Genomic DNA, 23,756 nt, shown 5'->3' with positions numbered 1-23,756 from the left:
CAAAGCTTCTCGAAACAGAAAACGTATCCAAACTGAATCCAATTTTCCACTTAAATTCATAGATTAAATCTATCTATCTACCTTCATCGCTACTACTAATACTCACTAATGCAAGATTGTGTGAACTGTGTGTAGAGATGGATTATCACTGTTTCCAATGTTGCTTGTCATTAATCATGAATGCGTTATGATCATATGAAAATCATTAAAGGCAGCGATTTTTTCGTATCATTTTCTCACTAAACTAATTGTTCATGAAATTTTATTTATGCTCATTATTAAATAAATATATCGCGGTAATCTTTTTTTTTTTATTTTTTTTTTTTATTTATTCTTCTTAATAACGCAAAATGCTGCGTGTGAGGACAGCGCACATTTTGTTTGTTGAAATCTTTCTTTCTAACTTTTTAACACTTTGACTGTCAAAGGAATATTAAACACAATGGTGATTGTATTTCGATCAGCTTAGCAAAAGCTATCTGATATTTGATATTGGCTAATGTAACAAAAAAAAAAGAAAAAATGAGAGTAAAATGAATTTTTGACAATTAAGAGAGCGTTTCATTGATATCTAGTAAGAAACAGTGTCAATAATACGTATTTCGCGTCCGCCTTTTAAAATGCAAAAAGTTTAAAAGGTTTTTCAATTGTATGAGAATTTATTTTTAGCATATTTTTTTTTTTTTTTAAATAAAAGCTTAAAGGAGGCTTACTGCGTGCTGCGTGCTGCATGCTCTGCATGGTTGCGTATGGGTGCGTGAGTGTAAAGATTTTCGGCAATTTTGTTTATAACTCGTTTATTGGTGTGCTGCTGTGTAATATTGTAATTGGCAATTAAGACCGTTCCCCAATGAATGCAGCATGCAGCGCTGCATGCACTTAAGTAAGTAACTGGACTGCACGTATACATAAGCGGTGACCGGTTCATACGTTTATTATACGCATTTTCAAATCTAAAACAAATTTTTTGTTGTTGTTTTAATAATCTTAACGAGCATAAAGTTTAGGTCGTTGAGCTACAAACCTGTTAAATGATTTTGATTTTATATTTTTCGCATAGATTTTTAGCATAAAATTTTGTACATTGATGTAAGATTGTCAGCTCTTTTCCTGTACATAACGCAAACCGACTGTAAAATCAGAAAATCTCGATATATATATATATATATATATATATATTTTTTATAAACGCCTTACAAATGTTTCAATAAATCTTAAGCGTGAACAACAGAGAGAGAGAGAGAGAGAGAGAGATAGAGAGAGAGAGAGAGAGAGAGTGTTATACATAGATAGAGAGAGCCGATACCGGCATTAGTGCAATAAATCAAATGTCATAAACATGGAACGCAATAAAAGAAAAATATAGAATAAAAAACAAGCAAAACGATAAAAAATAAACAGATTGTTTTGTGTAAGTCACCAGCCACCACAACTGGCACCGTATTAACAGCATCAGCTTTATCAAAATCAAACACAAACCAACAAACACAATTCATAATGTGATCAATTCCTGTTTAGTTCTTCGACAAATATGTTATTTAAAACAAAAAAAAAAAGAAAAAAGAAACGTGTATATGCTTAGGTATGCACACATACGTTTGTATACATACATCCATATACATAAATATATATATATATATATATATATATATTAAATATTTAGCGTGTTGTTGTATTAATTAACGCCTCGCAACACACATGCTTGCTAGTAAATCGAGATAAAACAAATTTGATTGAAATTTTAATTGACGACTGGAAACTGAATTTTTTCATTCTTCGTTTTTTGATACTTTAAGAAAAACATTTAGCTATTTGGTGCATGCATGCACCAACGGTGTGCGAACAACTTTTCAATCCCATAGCGGGCTGTGTTTCACTTGAAACGCAAATAAATGCCGCTTTAAACAATTTGAATAATTGAAATGCTTTAAATGCATGTTTAATGATTAATAGTTAAAAAAAAAAACCAAAAAATTTGCGTGTATTTTAAATGCATTAATATGCGTGTACGTATTAGCAAACTGTTTGATTTCATTTGAGTGGGTTCTGCACATAAGACCAAGATTAGATAAATTAAACGAGAGAGTCGAAGATTGTCAGTCATTAATAGACAATGAAAATAAAGTTTTCCAAGGCATTTTCCACAATTACGCCCATCTACGAAGTACCGCACTGTGCGAAATTAAAATTAATTTCACAATAAGTGCTACTGGGAGCAAAGTTTCCGCTTTTACGAACATAACAAGCCTCCAAGGAAAAGTGTTCGTTAAATTTGTCTTGAATTCTGCTTTTTCTATGGGCCTCCGAACACCTATTGACATGAAATGTTAAAGAAATCATTATCATCACCTTTGAATGCTAATCAAAATATTGATCAGCTGCGAGAGCTAAAGAAGTAATATTGCCCTTAAAAATGGGATAATTTTTTCAAATTTATTAGAGAATAAGTACAAAAACTATAGTGGGCCCAACCTGACATTAAAATACCCTACATAATCTGCCATTTATTCATATAAGGATTTTGCAAAACAAAGTATTATATGGAACGTGTTAGAAAAGGTGGTCGGATCCGCACTTCAATGGCGTTCATCGTTGCCCCAAAAGCCATCGATGTACCAAGTTTCGCCGCAGTATCTAAAAAGTGACGGCATGTAGTTTGACTACAAGAAAGCCTGACGGACAGATGGACAGACAAACTTAAACCGAGTCAGAAAGTGACTCTAAAGCAATCGGTGTAATAAAAGGGGGTCTATGTAAAGTCTTTCCGTGTCCGCACGTACATGATGTCACAAGTGGTGCAGGTTATGAAAACGACGAGATATTTCGATGAATTTTGGTCCGCCAACGAGTTTCCATGCAAGGACAAACCTTACTGAGATCGATGAGTGGATCGGACCATCTTTTTGATTACTACCTCTCGTTAACAAGTCCTTATCGCATTGAAAGTGTTAAGCGAAACGGGCTGGGGCATTTAATGGTGTGCCTTGGTCCAATATAATGTTTTTACTGGTATGTTCTACAATTTATTGCTTTGTTCCAAGTAAATTGTAATAGAAAAATAAATAAGAAATAGAAAAATGCATCAGTTTTCCGAATATCCCCGAAACTTTATTCACACGACACTTTGCAAATCCGGCCAATTATCGCCGGACTTGCATTAAAGCACTTGTGTTTAAATTTAAAGCTTGCAGAAAAAGTTTGGGAAATTAAATGCTTCCGAGGGGAAAGATAAATGAGAACTTCACAACAGTAAAGCTACCTAACCTGAAGCAAGTGTAGCTTTTTGTTTTGCTGCAAAATTAAGTGGTGATGAATAAAGGTGTTCTTCTTAAGGCATTTCAACGGTTTGAGATAATGGTAATCGACGAAATATGCCCATAAAATAGAGATTTTATTACCAATTTTTCTCTACACATAGATAACGGTCCAAATATACGCCAAAGGCGAAAAAGTGCAAAGCAGATTAAACAACGATCGCTCAATTCAGATGGTAGTTCAAACAGAATATTAAAGGTGCGTAACATGGCGAGGCATAATTTACATTTTACATATGGTACTTATTTTGGGGCTAAACCTTTCCATGCTTAGGGTTTACATAATTGTTAGAAGGAAACAATAACTTTTCATGGTTTCATGTGTTTTGCAATATTTTTGCCATCTGCTGCTAATATTTTTCAACATTTAAAGCTTAAAGTTTCATAAGCTTTCAGTCGTCACTCATCAGCTTTTATTTTCTTTTTACTTTTGTGAGATTTTTGGCCTTTGAAGCTTTTAACTTTAAAAGCTTTAAAGTTTCAAATTTTGAGCTTTTGAGCTTGAATTTCATCCTTTTAATTGGATAAGCAACTTTTATCCATTAGTTTATCATTTAAAATAACACTCTCAGAACTTTAAAAGAAAAAGTTCGTTTCCTTTAATTTCAATAAATCAAAAAAAAAAGTTTTAGGAAATTTAAATATTAAGAAAATCATCTCAATGGGCGAATAATAGAATCAATGTATACGAGAAAGATTTAATGTTCAACAAAACTAAGTTCTATAATATTTTTTAAACATCAAATAATTTTTTATTGAAAAAAAAAAGAAAGAAAAAGAATGAATGAACGAATGATTTACGCTTTGTTTGTTTACCTTATGATCAATCATATGAAATTTGTGAAGAATCTCTTCATTTCAATGGTATAGAAAACATTTACATTTTTTTTCTATTTTTAAATTTATTTATTTTTGAAATGCAAGTGAAAAGTATTTCAAAAATGCATGGATTTCCAATTAATAATAATATCAATGTGTGCGTATGTTTAGTCCAATATTCGACGAACACCATGTCAAGTATTTGTAAATGTTTAAAATCGCCCTCTCCATCCTCCTTTGCGTGCGTATGGATGGGGAAAGGATTGTACAGAGATAGAGAGTGGGAGAGAGACAGAGAGAGAGAGATAGGGAGACGTAGAGATAAAGAGAAACCGGTAAAATATATTTAAAAACCGCTGCATCATTTAATATTCTATCTATGCATGTATGTATGTTGTTTAGATATGATTTGTAGCACAGCAGGAAAACCAAATTAAATTTCATTATTGCGGTTTCACATGGTTTGCAATCATCGAAACGAAATTAAATAAATAATATTCCGTTGCATTTAGCATTGTTTTTAACACATATTCATAGCAATATGTCCGAAAACATCACAGCACGTGTGAGTCTATGCTCTGCTAATATTTTTAATAATATAAGTATGCGATGATGCCCGGTGTAAGTATGCTGTGCATTACAATATTATGAAATCAAGTATACCAAAAAAAAAAAAAATGTGGAAAACAAAATTTTTTACATACAAGTGTTTTTTTTTTTTTTTTTTTTTTTTTTTTTTTTTTTTTTTTTTTTTTTTAATTTTTATAGTCCTTGCAGTGAGCGGCAACAGCTAAAAGAGATTGTATGCTTCACTATTTTTTGTTTCGCACAGTAAATTTCTGTGGCATAGTTTTGTGTGGTCATGTAAAGTGTTTTCGTACACGTTCACAAACATCGACGCTTCCACTGTAACCTCAACTTTCACTCACATACATTTTTAAGCATTTTCAATATGATTTTCCAGCACATTCCTTGAGTATTTCATTTTCTGTATTTGCTTTGCTTCGAAAAAGAGTTTTTTCTTTATTTTTTTTTTTTAAGTTTCCATTGCAAGAATCGCTTGCATTTTATTCAGGAAGTCCCTCTCTCTATTGAGAAAAAAAAACATGCAAATAAAATCCTTTGTTAAATATTGACAGATCAAATATTTGTTTGAAATTGCGAAAATTAAATTTACATATTATCCAAACATTAGATGCAATAGCAATTTACAGTGACTTACAGCTAACATTCATTCTGACGTCAATAATATTTATGATTTAATCAATTTAAAAACAATTGCATAAACATATAATCCAGGATAAGCTATAGAGCAATGAAATAAAAAACCAAGTTAAAAACAAAAAGACATTTACAAGACAATTATATTCGCCTGCTGGACAGAACTTTTTATGCTCACTATCTCCGTTCTAAGGACTAGAAAATAAAACCCAGAAAAAGCAAGCTTCTCTTCGCTGTCAATTCGTGGCCAATTTTTTTTTTAAATTTTCCTCGTATGCCTATTGTAGTGTACGAGTAATAAGCGGAAAAACCTACAAAGTGGAAGAACACCTTATAGCGTCCTGTAGGCATGCCCTTTGGCCGTCTTGCCCCATTTTGAATACTAACCTTTAAGCTAAGGAACTTTTACACGATAAACACGTTTTCATGGCGAAAAGAATGTTCACCACAGACGGGCAGACGCCGAGATAGGCCGACGGACAGGGCGAGAGACGGAGAAGAAAATGGATAGATCGAGGAAGAGACAAAAGGACAGAGAGATGGGCAGATGGATAGATGGATAGACGGACAAACGAATAGAGGTGGAGGAGGACAGATGGAGGGATAGAAGGAGACGGAGAGGAATGTAGATGGGGAGAAAGTGAGAGGGAGAGGCAGTGATATGGAGAGCCGGACATGATTAAATCGATTTAGAATTGCTGCTGATCAAGTGTATATATTCCAATGGGATCTCTGAAGCTTCTCTCTGGGTATTTGGAGGTTACAAATATTTTCCCTCTGGGTATAAAAAAAAAAAATCTAAACATCCAAAGAGTGAAATATTGCCCATTAACTACTTCCAGTGGTTGCGTGTTAATTGCAGCAATTTCATCGGCTTCCATAACTTTAGCTGTTTCGCTGACATAGTTACTATAGTATTCATTTTCATTGCGATATTAATGAAATGGATTAAATTGCAATAGCATTCAAATATTGAAGCCAATTATTCTTTATTTAAATATCATAAAAGCTGGATTCATATTTTCTGTCGATACCTAAGGGCGGAAATAGCTCGTTCCAGTTCCAGGCAAATAATTACTTTTGAGTTTTTATTCTAACCTTAAGCACTCCAAATGCATTTTGCCAACTCTTGCGGGAAGCATCACTTTCATAAAGTACGCCTTTACCTTAAAAGATTTTGTGAATTCTTTTCTGGTGTTCCAAATGAAATGACAATACAAGTCAGCACACTATGGGGATAAGCCTCAAGTAAAACGGCTCAGAGGAAGTTTAACTTACAGATAAACATTTTTTTCAAATTAATATTAATTGTTTAAGGAGATTGCAGTGATTTTTATAAACGTTCAAAACCGTTTTCATAATATCTCTTTTAACGTAATGCGAATGCCTTTGTATTTTGTTATGCTAGTCATCCAATGTTTTGACTTAAACAAAGATTTATCTAAAAACCATTATATCTGTTTGTATGTCCGGTTACTATCAGGATTTGTATTGTTTACAAAAATTTATAAAAAAGCAAAATATAGTGAACCTGTTGCGTAGACTGTCACATTTGACAGTACAATAGGTATGTACTCTACATACTGTATGCAGTACAATAGCTATGTACTCACCATTAATAGAAATGCCACACTATAAATCGTAGTAAAATCTCTTGGCAATCGTAAGCACTAAAGTGTGTGTGATTTAGTTTGATTTGCTGGGGAACATTCAAAAAGAAAGCTTTCGACATATTCTTGCGATAATTTAATCTGTTCATGAACATTTTAGTCTGTCGACTCGTCTATCCAGCTAACAGTCCATTAACCATGGCGTGATGACAATGATTTCAAAAGTAAAATAGGTATCAACTCGACTTTTGCTTTTAACCCAATCGACATGTCAGCACAGGTAAATGGAAAAAAAGGCACTGTGTGCAGCGCTTTTGGAAAATTACAAATCACCTCTGCGTTACTGCTGTAGTCAACAAGAAAGACGAACGAAGGGACATGCAAAACAAATTCTTAGTCTTAGTTGGGGAAGAAAGTTGAACGTGTGTGCCATTAATAGAATGATAACAAAAAGAGCAAAACCTAGAGGCACACAATAAAAAAAAATTGTTCTCTTGGCATTAACAACTAAACGTATGTTAATTTTACGACTTTAAAGGTAACGTTTAAAAAAATATTTTGAATTTCTTTTCATAAATATTTCAATCAATTGAGTTATAAATATTGGTCGATCGACTTGACTGCTCAAACTTTTATCCAAATATCATAGTATGCGTAAAACCTTCTTCTCGTATAAAAAGGGAAATAACTAGCAATTTGTTGTCCGCTTCGATCATGCGACTAGGCTCGAGAGGAAGGCGCTTCAAACTAAAGGTGCACTTCAATGCGGATGATCTGTCAATATCTTATAAATTAGATAAGAGAAAAATTTCAAGCCATATTTTTCATTCAAATTCGAACATCTTTTTATTATGTTTTACATAAACTTGACTAAGCTCAATATGTGTCATCTTGATGGATTTTTCTGGCGAAGCCATTCTACCTTTATATTGATAAAGCTTATGGGACTTCTCTAGGTGAAAAATTGAACAAAGTAAGTTTCACAAGCAAGTAAGGTGCAAGCTGTACGTTGGAGAGTATCTAGTCTGCCTCATCGAATTCTCACTTCTTCAGTTCGTCTTCACTGCGTGCTTGTTATTTTGACAGTACACTGTGGATGGTTTTTCTGTTGAAGCGCTTCTCTTCCAATTCTACGAAGCACAACGCATCAGATCATGTGGCTTCAATCTAGCCTTAGCCATCCGTCGAACAATTTCATCTATCGTGCATCGTGATCATCTTTGTTTATTGCTGTCATAGCTGAAATATTATTTTCACCAGCTTATGATGCCATTTGGGCTTATTTTCAAAGCGACGCTGCTTTCGATTGAACTAACAAACATCAAAGAGTCCCTATTGCAACTTTGACCCATGGATGACAAGTAATTGTTATGTCTCAGACACTCTACCTAATATAATAAACTGTTGAAATTTAAATCTTTCCAATAAACTGGTGGAAGCCTCAGAGATTCTTACATGTTATGTTATAGATTAATAGCAAGTACTGAGTCCATGTACGCATGTCTGTTCTGCCGATTGTCAATGGCTGCGGATTAACGTGATGAACACTCTACTGATACTAAGATACTATGTTCAAATTTGGCAAAAACATTGGATGTTATTGCAAGCGGTTTTGCCGGAAATCGGAGAAATTATTCAGCGGAAACGCCCACTACACAACAGAACTTGAGGACGCCAAACATTGATGTTGACACACAGATGAAAAAATTTGCTTAAACGAATCGAAAGGGATGCTTAGCATAATCAGAGAAGTATCCACATCAAGCGCTTTTGCATGTTGCCCACGTTCACAAAGCCTCAATATTTACTTACCACAATAGTTATAATATATGAATAAGGAATTATTCATCTTTCAATGGCGGCTATAACACTCTGACCAAAAAGCAAGACCAATGTTCAAGTTCATCATATTTCAGATCACAAACGTCTTGAGTGTTTCAGCTGGGCATGGTTTCGTGCGACACAAAAAGTATTTTTTCCGATTTTTACAATATGTTAGGAGACGATTTCTGACTGTCAATCGGGCTTGAAACGCATTATTACGGGATACGAGGTTTGGATGTACGCATACGATTCGGAAACAGCCGGAAAGAATATCTTATAAAAGGTGAGTGAAAACCTAAAAAACCTGAAAGAAGTTTCCTTCGATTGTCGTCGTGTTGTGCACTAAGAATTCCTGCCGCCGGGCCAAATTGTCAACAAAAAATATTATTTCAGCCTTATGCACCAATACTACTCGCAAAAAGAGGGTGGAATATTTATTTTCGGAAGGAAAAATTAAAGTGTTCTTACTTTTTGAACACACTAGTAAAAGTTCGATTTACAAGTGATTGGTTTTTCTTCCTTTATTTTAGTATCTACACAAAGCAATTTCGAAAGAATTCCATATTCTTGATATAAATGAATTGTAATTAAAACATTTCACCTACTGGCTTTATAGTTAATTCATGTACTTGGACGTGATGTGGTGTAGACAAACAGTACAATACAGCCATCGATACATCCTCCGGCTCCAAAGCAGACATCGTTTTATAGACTTCCGTTGTCATTTCAGTATTGACCAAGCCAGGGCTTATGCTCTATGGATATTAGTCCCCGGTTATTTAATACGCGGTAGAATGAACTTTAATTAAAGTATTTCATAAACCGTAGTTGCTTACCGTGATTTTAATTTTAGTTTGATTCTCGCGAAACTCTTGACGCAAAACTTCTGTCATTGCCACTGTAGCGTGTTTACACATGAGATAGATATTAATAATTGGCATAACACTCGGACCAAGGTTAGGTATATTATGGCCAAGTATGCTATTAATCAACACTAAATGTCCGTTTACGTTACGCTTTTTCATCGAATTAAAAGCACGTCGAGCACAGTATACCATACCCATAACGTTGGTCTGTAACGTTTTTTCCACATCATTAATATTCATGGTCAACAATTGTCCTTTAATGTGAACACCAGCATTATTAATAAGTATATCCACACCATCTAAGTGCTCTTCAATCCAGTCGAAAGCTTCATGCACTGATATCATATCGGAAACGTCACACTTGATAATATGCAGACGTGACTGCAAAGAGTTTGCAAGCGAAGAACGTAGTTGTTCCATGCGATCAATCCGACGAGCTAATCCCACTACTTGTAAATCAGCTTTCAATAAGCTCTTAACTATAGCGGCTCCAATGCCTGAACTAGCACCGGTAACCACAGCGCACGAATTTTTCCAACGTTCCATACTTGCGCTGTATGACTTGCCCCAAACAACACTTGTACCTGAATGTTTAAGCAAACCATAACGTTTGTTTATTCATTTGTTTATTCAATTACGAAATTCGATTGCAACAAGTATGAAAAACTATATTCGGCTGTAGGCGAATTTTTTTGTATCCATTATCTTTGTATTAAAATGGAATAAGCAATTGTTTACTGTTTACTTTACTGCAATTTTTATGAGTAACGAGCAACGTATCTATTTTTTTAAACCCACCACTTTTTTAAATATATATGCAACGCCCATAAAAAAGCTTCAGAGTCCCCATGTGTACATTCTTGATCATGCTCAAATTCTGAGTCGATTTAAGCATACCCGTCTGTATGTTCGCCTTTATGTCTATCTGATGGTCTATTTGCCTATCCGTCCGTCTGTTTGTCCGTATAATGTCTGTGACAAACATTCTATTGGAAAAAGTAAAGATATCGGTTTCAACCATCGCTAGTTCCTGTATACAGACTTATTAAACATGGCCCAGATCGGTCACACGGTACAACGTATATTGTTTTCGAAAGCAAAAAAATTGGCCCCTTTGCTTTTTACTCAGATCTTAAAATTGGTATAGTGATAAAAATTTTCATTTGCACGGAAAGCGCTTTTAACAAAGCGAAGATGGTATTTATACCAAAATTTATGTATAACTGCAATATCTGCGTAATGTCTGTTGTAAACCTTCTCCTGGGTTGCCTTCAAAGTTGCCAGTTACACCGGGCAAAAACCACTCAAAGAAGACTCCTACATGGCAAACATAAACTGAGAAAATATCTGCTTTTTGGTCGTTACTTATAAACTGGCATAAGTCCGCGATAAGAGTTTTCCCTTTTATTCCGCAAAAATTGGAATAATTATCTGTCTATTTATCTTATCTCAACAGAGTATGAAAATTTAGGTTTTCCGTTGTGGTAAAGATGATGAACAAAAAAAAAAAAATGGATCACAGCCCTGTAGATTTCTCTTAACTCTTTTGTTTTGGAATATGTTTTTATTTCTACATGATTCGGAAGGAAATCAAATACGATCTAAAAAATTATATACAAGTTATAAACAACTTCATGTCCACGATACGGGACTTCTTTTTGATTGTGAGCTTGTGAGGCTCATTTTGGTATGGATTTCTAATAGAAACACGTTGTCCGATTAGGTTTGAGCTATAGATCGTATTTTCCGAGGTGTTGTGATTATATGGTCTCATGTTCAGGCGTGAGAGTGAATTGCACGCAGTCACGTTTAGGGCCATTCCCCACAGTGTCATATATTGAAAACATCAAAATTTCATTTTTCTAACCCCATTCCTCATAGAAAGCTTCTTGGTGAAGAAAAACGCCTCTTTAAGAAAATAATATTTAGTTTTTAACATTTTAACATTGCGTGTTTAAAATTCGTTCACAATAGTGATTTTACTATTGGATTTACTTTACTAAGGTTTTCCATAAAAGGTGAGCCTTTATATGGCAATAAGACGTGATTTTTATAATTTTATGATGAAAATAATTGTAGAGGGTACTAACAATAGCCCGAAAGCAAGCATTTAACTTTTTTTGGATCATTTAGGCAAACAAGGCAATCTTGGCACTGAACTTGTGGGAAGCCTTTGCATATATTTGGCTCTGCCTTTTGCAAACATCGCTCTACTACTAGGTCTAGCTGCGCTTCAAACTTTTCAAATTTCATCTGTGACTATTACAAGAATCTATTCGTGTATGCCACAAATTCCACTTTGCTATTACAGTTAACCAACACACAAACCTGCGGATGAGCGGATGTGTCTTATATTAATCGAGAATACACATATATATATAATGCGATTGCAGATAAATACTTTCTTATGGTATAGATGAAAGGTAAGGAATCCAGTCATCTCATACGTACCCGGGGGTGAATAAAATTTAAAATTTAAAGAAATTTGTTATTCAATCATTTATTTCTTGCTTGTGTATTAATAAAGAAGAACTCATTGTGTTGTCGATTTTACAAAATCAATGTTTATCTTAAATTCATTCAATTCGTTCACATTGCCTCATAAACTCACAAAAGGCATTATTGATATATTGTTATAGATTGCAAAGAACAATGCTTTCTTTGTCTGATTTTATGTGTCCTTTTCTTTTTTTTTTGCCTTCTGTACACCAATGAGTTTGCCTTGCCATTGTTGGGAAAATTATCTTTGAAAAGATTTGTGCAGCCAATGAATTAGGGATTAAAGCCTTTGAACACGGCAATCCAAATTGAAATATTTCTGCACTGTTATATTCAATCGTAGCAAGCGAACGTTGCGATGAGTTACGTTTCTCATTTCTCTGCTAATGAGAGGAAGCGTCATTTATTTGAACTTTGTTTAAGATTTTAAGTGCTGGATCCCAAAAAAATTTAAAATTATCTTTCGTGCACATAGTACCCGGAACTGGTCATTTAAAGACACTCGCTATGATTTCTTTTTGCAATGGTCGCACAATTATAGCCATAAAGGTACAGATCGACGGATTGTAAAGTAAATCGAAGAAGACAAATTTTATGCTCAAGAGCGGTCGTATCCCTTTTTAGTCGTTTATAAAGTGTAAAATGGAAATAGGAAAATTTAAAAAAAAAAATTGTAATTATTAATTTCATTTCGATCGAGCATTTTTTTGAGATTCGTCTCAAATCATCTTCATCATCTTCCCCATGAGCTCATGAGAGTTTGTTTCGATGGTTGATGTGTAAGCAATATAAACAAAAACTTGTTATTTAAACTTAAAAACCACAAAATGTTGGGTAAAATAGTTAATGTACTGGCACTTACAAGCAGTTAAGGTTCGCAACAGAAATGGTTATAAATTTTGTAATTTGATTTAGTTACTATATCATAAAAAAAATTAATAAAAATTGTATTCGGTTGTGATTAAATTTTTTCTATTTGTGGGACTTTTCTATTTTTGTAGAACAATGTTGTGGAAATTGACGTCATGTATCTGTTGAAGTTTGTGAGCGACGTGAAAGAGACACGAAAAGCGATTCTCGGTTTTGTTTGTGTGCGATGTGCGGGCATTGCCGACGTGTTCTTTGACTATTTTCACATCCTGTTGCTACATTTTAATTTTTGTGGAGGAGAGAACGTTTACCAAAGATACTACCTTGGTTGGCAAACGGACAGATGGACAGACAAAACAAACGGACATGCTTAATGTATGCCGTACTGGTATTCTATGACTGACAAAAATTTATATACGTTTTGGGGTTTTTGAAGCTTGCTTCCGCGCCTTATAAAGGTTTTGAAAAAGAAATAAAATTTTCATATACTATAATTTTGGGTAGGCGTGGTCAATTTTTGCCATTTTCTTAGAGATAGACCATCGTCCACAGCATATCAATTCCAAAGCTTGTAGATTTATTTTACTTTATGAGCAATCAGCAAAAACTAATTTTTCATCCCTATTGAGGTTCTCCCAGGTTATGCGGCATTGCAGGTGTGCCTTTCGATCAATCTGGCCGATATTCAATGCCAATCTACTTGCAAGAACATCTATTACTCCTGTCAAATTTGAAGACGATTGCTTCATTTTGCGGCATTTGCGGTATATATATATATATATATATATATACTTTGGGCGATCTTTGAAGCTTCTGGGCGTTGCAAACGTTTTGACAAAATGAATTTATCCCTCATCCTTCGCCGACGGATATGAAAATAGAAATTTTGCACATGCTTTTGGAAAGAATTTACGTTGTGAACCTCCGTAGGCGGTTGGTTGTCGTACCACGACCAAATGTATTGAGGACTATTACTACTATTACTATTACTACTACTAAAAATATATAGTGGACTGGATTAAGCAATGAAGTACTTATGCGAAGGGACGTATTTTGAACCCCACGAGAAAAGCTTAACAAATAAATTGCATTTTTTAACAAGTCCGAACACTTTTTACACAGAAGACGTCCATTAAATTTGCTACCTTATATATCTTTCTTGTTACATGTAAATTTTTCTCTTTTTTTACTTAAGCATAGATGCGGTAAGAAAAAAATGCAACTCAACCATAAAGGGACAATTATCGTTCAATGATATGAGCTGATAGGGTGAGATGTGAAGATTTTATACGAGCACGTCGAAAAGTGGAAAGTACAAGGGAAAAAAGAGGATGGAAAAATGTAATGAGTTCGTCTTGTTCCCTTTGTAATATAAATTACATATAATTCAGTCTTTCAGACAACTAATGGTTTTGCAGATGCTGTGACCAAGTGTAATCGTGATCGTCCATCCTTACAAGAAAGAGAAGTGATCAAAGCTTATCACACCAGTTTCCTACATTACAATTGAATTTTTCAGAGACCTGCTAGAAACTTAAAAAACAATTGAAAAATAAGTGAAGACACTATAGTAGGACGGAGCCCACCATCAAATGTTACTCTCCACACTACCATAGAGTTATTCAAATAATGACTTTCCCAAAATAAGGCTGCGTTGACTCAAAACACAGCAGTGTAACAAAATTTTACAAGACTAATCGATTCGGAATCACTTTCTCTTCGGATCGGTGTGATAAAAAGTAGGTTTAACGCAATTTCTTTCGGGCGTTGCATATATCCGCACAAGCTCAACATACCCTTGTACCACAAGTGGAGTAGGTCATAATAATCGAAGACTAATTTAAAGAAGAACGCGAGACAGTTCAATGGAAAAAGAACTGCAGCGGTGCAGTGGAAAAAGTTTTCATGGCATTGCATAAAACAGACTTAAGTAATAAAGATAAGTGGCTGTAAAACTGTTCATTTTTCACTCGTAGCTTGACGTTACGATACCACAGAAGCTTAGAAAGGCAATTTACGTACCAATATTGCCATGATATTGAAAGTAAAGCAGCTTGCAAAAGCTTCAAATTTAATTACTGTAGTAATCCTTAAAATTGCTTTTCAAGTTTCATTTAATCCGAGTATTATCAAGCCAGAGTCATTTAGTACAATAGTCCCAGTCTATTCCAGTTTCCCATTAATAATAAAAAACTCAATTAGAACAAAAATGAAAATATTGTCTATAAATTATTAAAACTTAATTTTTTTTTTTTTTTAATGTATCTATCTATCCTTTTGTGTCGTTTGAAATGAGCAAAGCATGGCAAATCCACGAAAGTGTTTTAAAGCTTTGTTCTTTTACTTTAATCATATAGAACGTTAAGTGAAGATTAAATATTCACAACAACAACATGGAAAACAAATGCTTCATTTAACGCATAAAAAAGCTAATTGAACCAACATACACTTACTCTTGCAATTCCCACGAATATTGTTTTTTTAGAAAGTCGGTGGGGTTATTAAACAACGTATGAATAGCAAAAAATAAAATGTGAATATAGCTGAATAAATCCGACTATTATTTATGCTACGTCATCTCAAGCATTTATCTTTGCCATAATATATTACTAATTACATGTATATATATATATAGGATAAAGCAGTTAAGAAGGTCTTTTGGTGCCCAGATCATCTGTACTTTAATTATGATTGATGTGTGCTCGAACAAGGCCGAGCAGGTAAAGGCACGAGACTAACGATCGAAATACAACTTCCATCCGGCACCCACTCTTTTACTCTCTCTTGCTTTTCTCTTCCGACTTTCGCCATGCTACACGTAAAGCAGAAATCCCTGAGTGATTGGTCATACAAAAAGTAAAAAAAAAAATATGAACATTTAGTGTTTCTTAGTGTTTAGAAGTCTTAGGGGAGGAAAAGACCAAACCGCGAACCGCCGTGATTAAAATTTAGTAAACGTAGTCTCCTCGACGAGGATCTTCTTATTTTTCACCTATGTTCGTTATAAGACATTCAAAAATTAAGCCTTGGCTTTCTTTCCAGGTGGTGTAAGCGGAAAGGTTTTGCAAAATATGGATCTATATAGTCTAAATTGTATGGTAATCAAGGTTGATATGCGAAATTGTTTTTCTAGTATAAATTGCATCATAAAGTGCTAAAGTTTTAACCATTTAATGCAGGTAACATAAACTTGAAGCAGCATTAGACTGACTCTTGAAAATAAATCTTATACTACTTACTACGACCAAGCTCTGACAAGAAGTAACGAAAAAGAGAAGAAAAAGATGAAGAAAAATTAAAACGTATGTCATGTGTAAATAAACAGGAGGAAAAAAGAAAAAACAAGAAAATAAATTATATTCGGCGGGAACCGAATCTCGCATACCTGCCATTATGCCTGTCGCATTCTACTCTTCAAGTTCGTTTATTTGATTCCCGTATCGCTGATATTATTAGATAAACGCGTTCTCTACGCCTTCTCCTTATTCATCTTAAAATTAACCCATTTTTAGACAGCCAATACAAGTTCATTTGAGGAACGGGCAAAATAGTTCATGCCTTTAAACATTCTACCTAAGCAAAAAACCTCAAAAAAATGGAAAAAAAAAAATATTTAATTACTCGTAATTTTGTTTGAGCATGACCCATTTTTGGACGTAAAGAGTAGAGCTATGTGGAAAATTTTAGTCTTCAAACTTTAATAATTTCCGAGTAACGAGTACAAAACGAAAAATCTAAAATTGTTTGCTTAGTCATTAAATCACATTTACGTCTTATACTCACCGCCAAGCGCAGGACGGTGGACTGCACTTGTCGTTTCCGGTGAAAGTCACATAGTTAGTACGTGACCGCCCTTGTCTATATGGAAAGTATTTGTTATTATAATTTATTTAAAGCAAAGCAATAAACTCCAGCAACTAAACCTGTAGGTCCTTTTGTAAAAGGTAGATAAGGTGTTTAGTCTTCATTATTTATTTATTTTATTCTTTTGAAAGTCTTTTTAATAATTTTCCAAGAACTCTTACCTAACCTTACTTATTTTGACGGTTATCGATCTGGTTATGTGATCCCTCGTCGAAGAATGCTCTCACTTCGCAACATCTGGAGATGTGCGTGCACACCTTGGCTCGGTATAAGATTTTGCGTCAACTTTATTATTTAAATTAATTTATTAAAACAATGTAATAAATAAATTAATTGGATTTGTTGCACATATACGCACTCTGGGTCTCCCTGTCGCTCATTGTTGTAACGAAAGAATAAGTTTTAAAGTACATCTGGTCTAGAGAAGTCAGCAAACTGTACCCGATATTCTTAAGCATGAATTGATCTTTAAGACGATTCAAATATTTACCGGGATCGCTTTAAGATTTTAACGGAATTATCAATGCAAGTGATCCAATGAACAGAATACTTCGCATTTATCTAACCTCAATCAAAATTCGCTAACATTATTTTATCAAAGAAAGGCCCTAAAGCATTGTTCACTACTTGTTAAACATAGATTTCCTCTTGCATCATTAGTGCTATGGTAATTATGAGTTATAAACCACTCTTGCTAGCATTCAATTAAAAAGACGCCACAATTAATTCATAAAAACTCCACTAAGAAGAAGATAAACAAAATTTTCATAAATATTTTCCTTCGGATGGATGTCATGTTTTCCTAACTACTAGCAACACATGATAGAAATATTTTTGAAATTTTCTGAAGGTTCTCGTAAGAAGAAATTGATTTTTTTTTCCCAAAGAATGTCATTAAAAACAAATTATTGCAAGGAGATAAGCAACACTACAACAAGTGTTTATTAATAACAGCGGGAAGGTGTTCAATAGAAAACTATTTTATGAGTTTTTAAGTTTGTTTTCTGCTAAAGGCGAACAATTGTGCTTAGAAAATCAATGATATTTGAAATCGGTACGGATAGGATTAAGCACCGCAAGCTTCATAAAAGCAAAATCATTTTTCATCATTAATCACATGCGACCCCCCAAGACCTGTGGGGATTTTTCTATGTATAGGTGAGAGAAAAAGTAATGTAGAAAAGTTAGAAAAATGTTTTTAAATAAACTAAAGCATTTAAAGAAAGGAGAAGAAAAGGAAAGAACTCCAACGTATGCAAGCAAATGAAACTAATTTAGTACAAATTATAGAAAAAATTGCTTTAGAGAAAGATTAATACAAGGTGCATATGTTCCCTTCCGTTCATAATGACTTTGAAGGAAATTTTCGGCTGAGGACTTGTACTTAAACTACAGTGCATAGGATATTAAAGAGCTTAAGGTTTTTTTTTTTTTCTTTTTCTGAAAATTCTGTCTTACATTGTATGTGTGCATACTACTAACTAACACCTTACTGCTACGCTTTCAGTGTTAGAATGAAAACAGAAAAACTATAAAACGAAATTATGTAGTGAGCTGCGTGTTAAAGTGGACTCAGTTTAGTCTTTAAAGATATACATATGCAAAATTCTACTGCACACAAGAACTGTAAAAGCAGTGCAACACTTTAGACTTTGTTAACATTACAAATGAGAATAAGGACGAACTGCTTAAGCATAACAATACATGCACTTTGTTCGCTGTAGTTGTGCTGTGTGTGTTCATTAATCACAACTAAAAATAGTTGAGGTTTTAAATGTAAAACATTAGTTTTGCTGAAGCTCCACAAACCAGCGAACATGTTTATATGCGAAATTTCAACAGTTCTAGAAAAGATTTACAATGCTTTACAATGCCAAGAAAGCAACAAGAAAATAGAAACAAAAACTTTGCGAAGAATTCGTAGCCATCGCTTATTATGCGAATACGGTGTATGCCAGTGTGTACAGTGTGAAAAGAATTTCCATTCTCTGTTTTCTATTTCTAATTCTATAGAACGGAGGAGAGAAATGTCCCATCACATCTTATGAGAGTACGAGGACATTTGAACAACCAGCAGCAGCAGGTATTTGGCAAATGGGTCACAAAGCCAGACATAGTACGGTGTTCCGAATCAATGAAGATGGCGCAATTGATAAGAAGCCTACTTCCGACTTGAGAGATGGGCGAGTACAATAAATCTTGCTTAACAATACAGTACCGGTCTAAAAAACAATTCCATTAAGCGTTGTGTTACCTGATAAATTATAAGTAATTATACGGATTTCCATTTACCTTAGACTTTAATGTGAGCCAAGTAGAAGAGAAAGACTTGAGGTCAAATTTGTTCATCGGCGTAAATTTTTGAAGACCTAATCTTAATTTTTATATATGCGTCTATCGCGCGATAGGTGAAACGTTAGATGGCTTAACCAACGTTAGTCGAGCTTAACCAAGCTGTCGCTATACATGTCGTATACAATATATTTTGATATATATGTAAACATTTTACAAATTCAATGTACTTGTTGTAGTGGGGATATAAGAGAAAGAATGAAATTTTTGTAAAAGCATAAATAAATTAAGGTTTCGCTGTTTCGCGTATACGTACTCGTATTTCTTTATCTCACATAATTCGTAGTATTACTAAGGTACACGTATTGTTATCTTGCAAAACTTATATGCATTTGGGTGTTGCGTGTTTATTCTTAGGAGTAGAACGTGCATTGAATAATTTTTTTACTTTGCTTACTTACATAAGTACATATAAGAACTCCGTTCTCATATGTTCACATTAAACAACAATAACCACAATCGTGATGTTCATCGTTATCATCATCATCATCATCATCATCATTATCATCATAATCGTCATTGTCATCATCATCATTTAGTTTATTTGTCAGAATATCTCGAGTAACAAAATTCTTAGTATTTAGCAAGCAGGGGATAAGGCAATGTGTGTTATCTGAATGCTAAAGTTCTTCAGCTAATAGATATTAAATGAGCTGCCAAATGAAATTAAGCGTTAACAACCGATAGTAACTAAAGCTAAAGCTATAAGAAAAATCTGTGAGAAACTCATAATTTCTACTCAACTTTAAGAAGGAAAAGTTTTGCGATAATTCTAGTTGTATTCGTGCGTATGTTCGTATTGTTTATCCAATGTTTTATTTTCAATCAAAGATTTGTAAAAAAGATTATGAAAATTTCCTTTGCATTTCCCTTCTGTTGTCTCAAAGGCAATTTACTCAGCCATGAGAGCTGGTAAGTGCGTGTTTGTCTCTGTATAGGTCAGTATATATATTTAACTATCTTTATATCCATCACCGGTGTATTCTTTTTGTCAAACCGCTTGCAACACCCGGAAGAAAGCTTCTGGAACCCCATCAGAAATATGTATGCGCGATCCGCATCAGTTGAAGCCTCTGTGTCCGTCCGTCTGTGTGTGTGTAATGTCTGCGATAAACATTTACTTGCTCGCAAAAATTGCAAGAGTAGGCTTCAAATTGGGCAGAGCGATTGGAAGTTCTCCTTCGTGGTAGGCTGGTGTTAAATTTGGGTCAAATTGGTCAGAGGACAGTATAATGTAATCTAAGATGAACTCGGGTTTCAGAACTAAAAAAAAAAAACAATGCGGTCTTTTTGTCGTTATTTATCAACGACAGCAGATACAACGATAAAAATTTGTATACCTGCAAGTACTAGTAGAAGAATGGGAAAGATTGGCCACAACCACACAAAGCTGCAGTTAATTAAATTTTTAATTTTTTTGCTTTTTTGCCGGTTTTTGCTTAATACTCATAAAGTGAATAAACTAGAATATTGAAAATTATTCTCTACATTCCTCGCATAAACACATATTATTTGTTCAATGATATGTCATTTCCGAAATAAATACCGGAGAACGCACAATAAGGAGGATTCGGTTTTTCCTTAGTTCTATAAAAAATTAGGTAATAAATACAAGTACTTCCACCAGCTGTACTACGACCAGCTAAATGTGTCAATGCAAAATTGAATATTGTGGATGTGATGGATTAATTTCTTCTTCATAATCGCATCGATATGGGCATCAAATAGAAGATCTTTGAAAGTAGATACGGTTTGCCCACAACTTACAAAAGATCTACGATATCAATTTCTAGAAAGAGAAAAATTTGGCCAAGACCACGCAATATTATGGAGTATGGAAAATTTAATATTCTTTACTTTTTTTCAGTCTCTCTAAAAATAACGGTGTTGGGTATAAGAGATTCCACTCCAGCCGAATATAACTTTCTTACTTAACTTATTATCTCAATATCGATAAAAATATTAAAACTCTTTGAGAAGAAAGACCCGCATAACTAGTTACCTAAAAACGGCATATAACAATAACGATATAAATAAAGCCTTAGTCCTAATAGCATATTTCATTAATATGTGTGTGAATATGTTTAAGAGCATTTGGGGTTATTGCTGCTTTCGATTTGCTAAATAACTCAGATTACGTTTTCATGGATATGTTTGTATGTAAGGATTAATTGTATGTTAAGAATCTACAAAGAGAGACGAATAAAACAATATTAAACAAAGTGTAGTGAGAAAGCTATAAGTTGCACTTACTTTCCTTTTATTAAGAACAAAAAAGCACACGCACAACTCTCTGTTATAGTTTATTATTATAAAAAAAAAAGAAAAGAAAAAAAGTCAATGTTGGAAACGTGCGAAGCAACCATTTATAAGGAATTTCGTATTAACGGGGCTGTGTTGCCTGACTTGTTGACATTGCCCACACACACATAAAGAAAAGTTGATATATGTGCTTGTGAATTACGCGCTGTTTGTCAGATAAATTACACCTTACTTCGTATCAGCTACAGCAGAAGAAAAAGCCGAGGAAAAATATTACAAGCGTTTAGAATGTTTAAAGTTTTACTTAACATGCAACAGCCATCACACAAAGACATAAGGAAATGTACAGCTATTCTGTTTTGCGGTCAAGAAACTAAATGAAAGCCTTTTCTTTTCGCTTTTATTTATTTATTTTCTTTTTTTGTTTTTTGTGTTTTTTTGGTGAGGAAAGGAACGGAAATAAGAGAACAGCTTGTTTCGCTTGGTTGAATCCTATTTGTAGTGTAGCTTTCTAAAATAATAATGGTATACTATCTCTAACTAAACATATGTCGAGATGTTAAGCACGTGACGAGGTCCAAGCGAGCTCGCTTTCGAGGGATTAATATTATTATTAAGTGGTAAGGTTACTTTGTGAACGCAAATGTATTTATGAAAGAGTAATCAATTTATTGGAATATATCTTTTACACGTGTGCGCACATGCTTAGTAAATAAAATATTTAAAAACAATTACACCTTGACGAGGAGACGATTTTCTCTTTTTTAAACTATTGATCTAACAAAATGGTAACAAATTTTCAACTTTTTAAAAATCTCTCATAAATTGATTAAAAGTAGTCCCGCACTTTGTAAAAAACGTTGCTATGTAAAGAGAGCTAAAATCCGCGACCAATTAGTTGCAAATTGAAGAGATGCAGGTAGCTAAGAGAATATAGTTCTGAAAACAGTTTTAAGCACTTTTAAGTAATGACTTCACTGAAAGAGTGAATTTCGAGCCGCGTGAAAGGTTTGATCCTCCTGAAGACCTCTACTTACCGTCCTGGAATATTTAAGCGACCTTTTAAGACGGCAAGGAAAAGGTTGAAAACTAATTAAAGCAACAGCGTTGCCTTGTTGTTTAAGAAGCCTAAGAGCAATGTCGTATATGAAATACTATGCAAATACTCTAAATCTCCTTTGTAAAGCAAAAGTTTTCAAATTTATGCAAAGTTAGCTCAAATTTATAAATGATTTTGCTAAAGAACAAAACTTCATGTGGTCAATAAATAATAGTAAACTTTCCATTACCGATTAGTTAACGAACTATGATGTTCAAAAAGATGACATATCCAAATTAATTAGATTATGTTAAGGCCAACCAAAAGCAATCACCAGCATTGTATTGACAAAAGAATTTCACTTATATGCCCTTTCTACGATGAACATAATAATTGTCTTCTTCTTTCACTTATTAGATTCTTGTCCATACTTTCATCCCTACGTTATTCTAAAACTTCAGATTTTCTTAGATGCAATAAATTATGTTCCATCTCCAACATGTCAAACTTTCTAAATCAACCTAAACTTTTAAATCATATTTAAACTAATTTGAAATTGTAAGTTTGAAATACCTATACACTCTTACAAAACCACTTGTATAATATGGTAAACAAGAGCATTTTATTCGTAAGCAGCTTAAAACTCTTGTAGCTTTAGTTTTCCCGTTTATTTTAGCTTTTTTATTATTATTAGAAACAAGTGAGAACATTGTAGGGGGCTACGACCCACCGTTAAATACTCTGCCCTGCCGTTGTTCATATAATGAATTTTCAAAATAAGGCGTTATATGGAAACTGGTCGAAAGAGTGACGCGATCCAAACCATTTTCAATAGCGTTCATCCTCAGGCCAAAACACAAGCAAAACACATCAACATATCTAAAAAATTGCGGCCTATAAGCTGAAGACAAGGCAGGCAGACGAACAGACGACGTTAAATCAATTCAGAAAGTGACTCCTAATCCATTGGTACAATAAAAGTTGGGTATATACCAACTCCTTCCGAGTATTGCATACATTCGCGTGAAGTTAACAACCAGTGGAGTAGGATATGATAAATAAACGAATGCGCTGAAGGATATCAGTCTTGGCAGGGAATGATGACAATTACAGCATGTGACGTTACGCATGTGATGTTACGACAAGAATGATGAATAATTTCTAATGAAAATCGAACAGATTATCCTTCTGTTGCTTTCTCTGTGCAGGCATTTTC

At 33.9% G+C, this 23,756-nt stretch overlaps 3 protein-coding genes across 4 annotated transcripts in view; all 3 read right to left on the bottom strand.

Moving 5' to 3' along the window:
- The window catches only part of LOC119633014 (cytosol aminopeptidase-like), a 185,165-nt gene that overhangs the window by 86,557 nt on the left and 74,852 nt on the right, over window positions 1-23,756 (bottom strand). The window lies entirely within an intron of this gene.
- Window positions 1-23,756, bottom strand: part of LOC119633012 (calcium/calmodulin-dependent 3',5'-cyclic nucleotide phosphodiesterase 1) — a 170,959-nt gene that overhangs the window by 122,963 nt on the left and 24,240 nt on the right. The gene's annotated exons all lie outside the window — the stretch shown is intronic.
- On the bottom strand, window positions 9,030-10,226 carry LOC119633016 (farnesol dehydrogenase-like). Its single transcript, XM_038026208.1, has 2 exons — window positions 9,625-10,226; window positions 9,030-9,543 (listed from the first exon to the last, which is right to left on the bottom strand). The coding sequence occupies exons 1-2, from the start codon at window positions 10,198-10,200 to the stop codon at window positions 9,376-9,378; spliced, it is 744 nt and encodes a 247-aa protein (XP_037882136.1). The 5' UTR covers window positions 10,201-10,226; the 3' UTR covers window positions 9,030-9,375.

Source organism: Glossina fuscipes, unplaced genomic scaffold (assembly GCF_014805625.2).
Source record: "Glossina fuscipes isolate IAEA_lab_2018 unplaced genomic scaffold, Yale_Gfus_2 2, whole genome shotgun sequence".
NCBI lineage: Eukaryota > Metazoa > Arthropoda > Insecta > Diptera > Glossinidae > Glossina > Glossina fuscipes.
The sequence above is the reverse complement of the archived record's forward strand: the minus strand, read 5'-3'. Positions and strand labels throughout refer to the sequence as shown.

What these genes read in the sequence shown, in the direction of transcription:
- LOC119633016 (XM_038026208.1), bottom strand. Translation starts at nt 10,200, where the DNA reads ATGGAACGTTGGAAAAATTCGTGCGCTGTGGTTACCGGTGCTAGTTCA. An exon ending in AAACTAAAATTAAAATCACG is followed by an intron (nt 9,544 to 9,624) that starts GTAAGCAACTAC and finishes TAATATCCATAG; the next exon opens with AGCATAAGCCCTGGCTTGGT.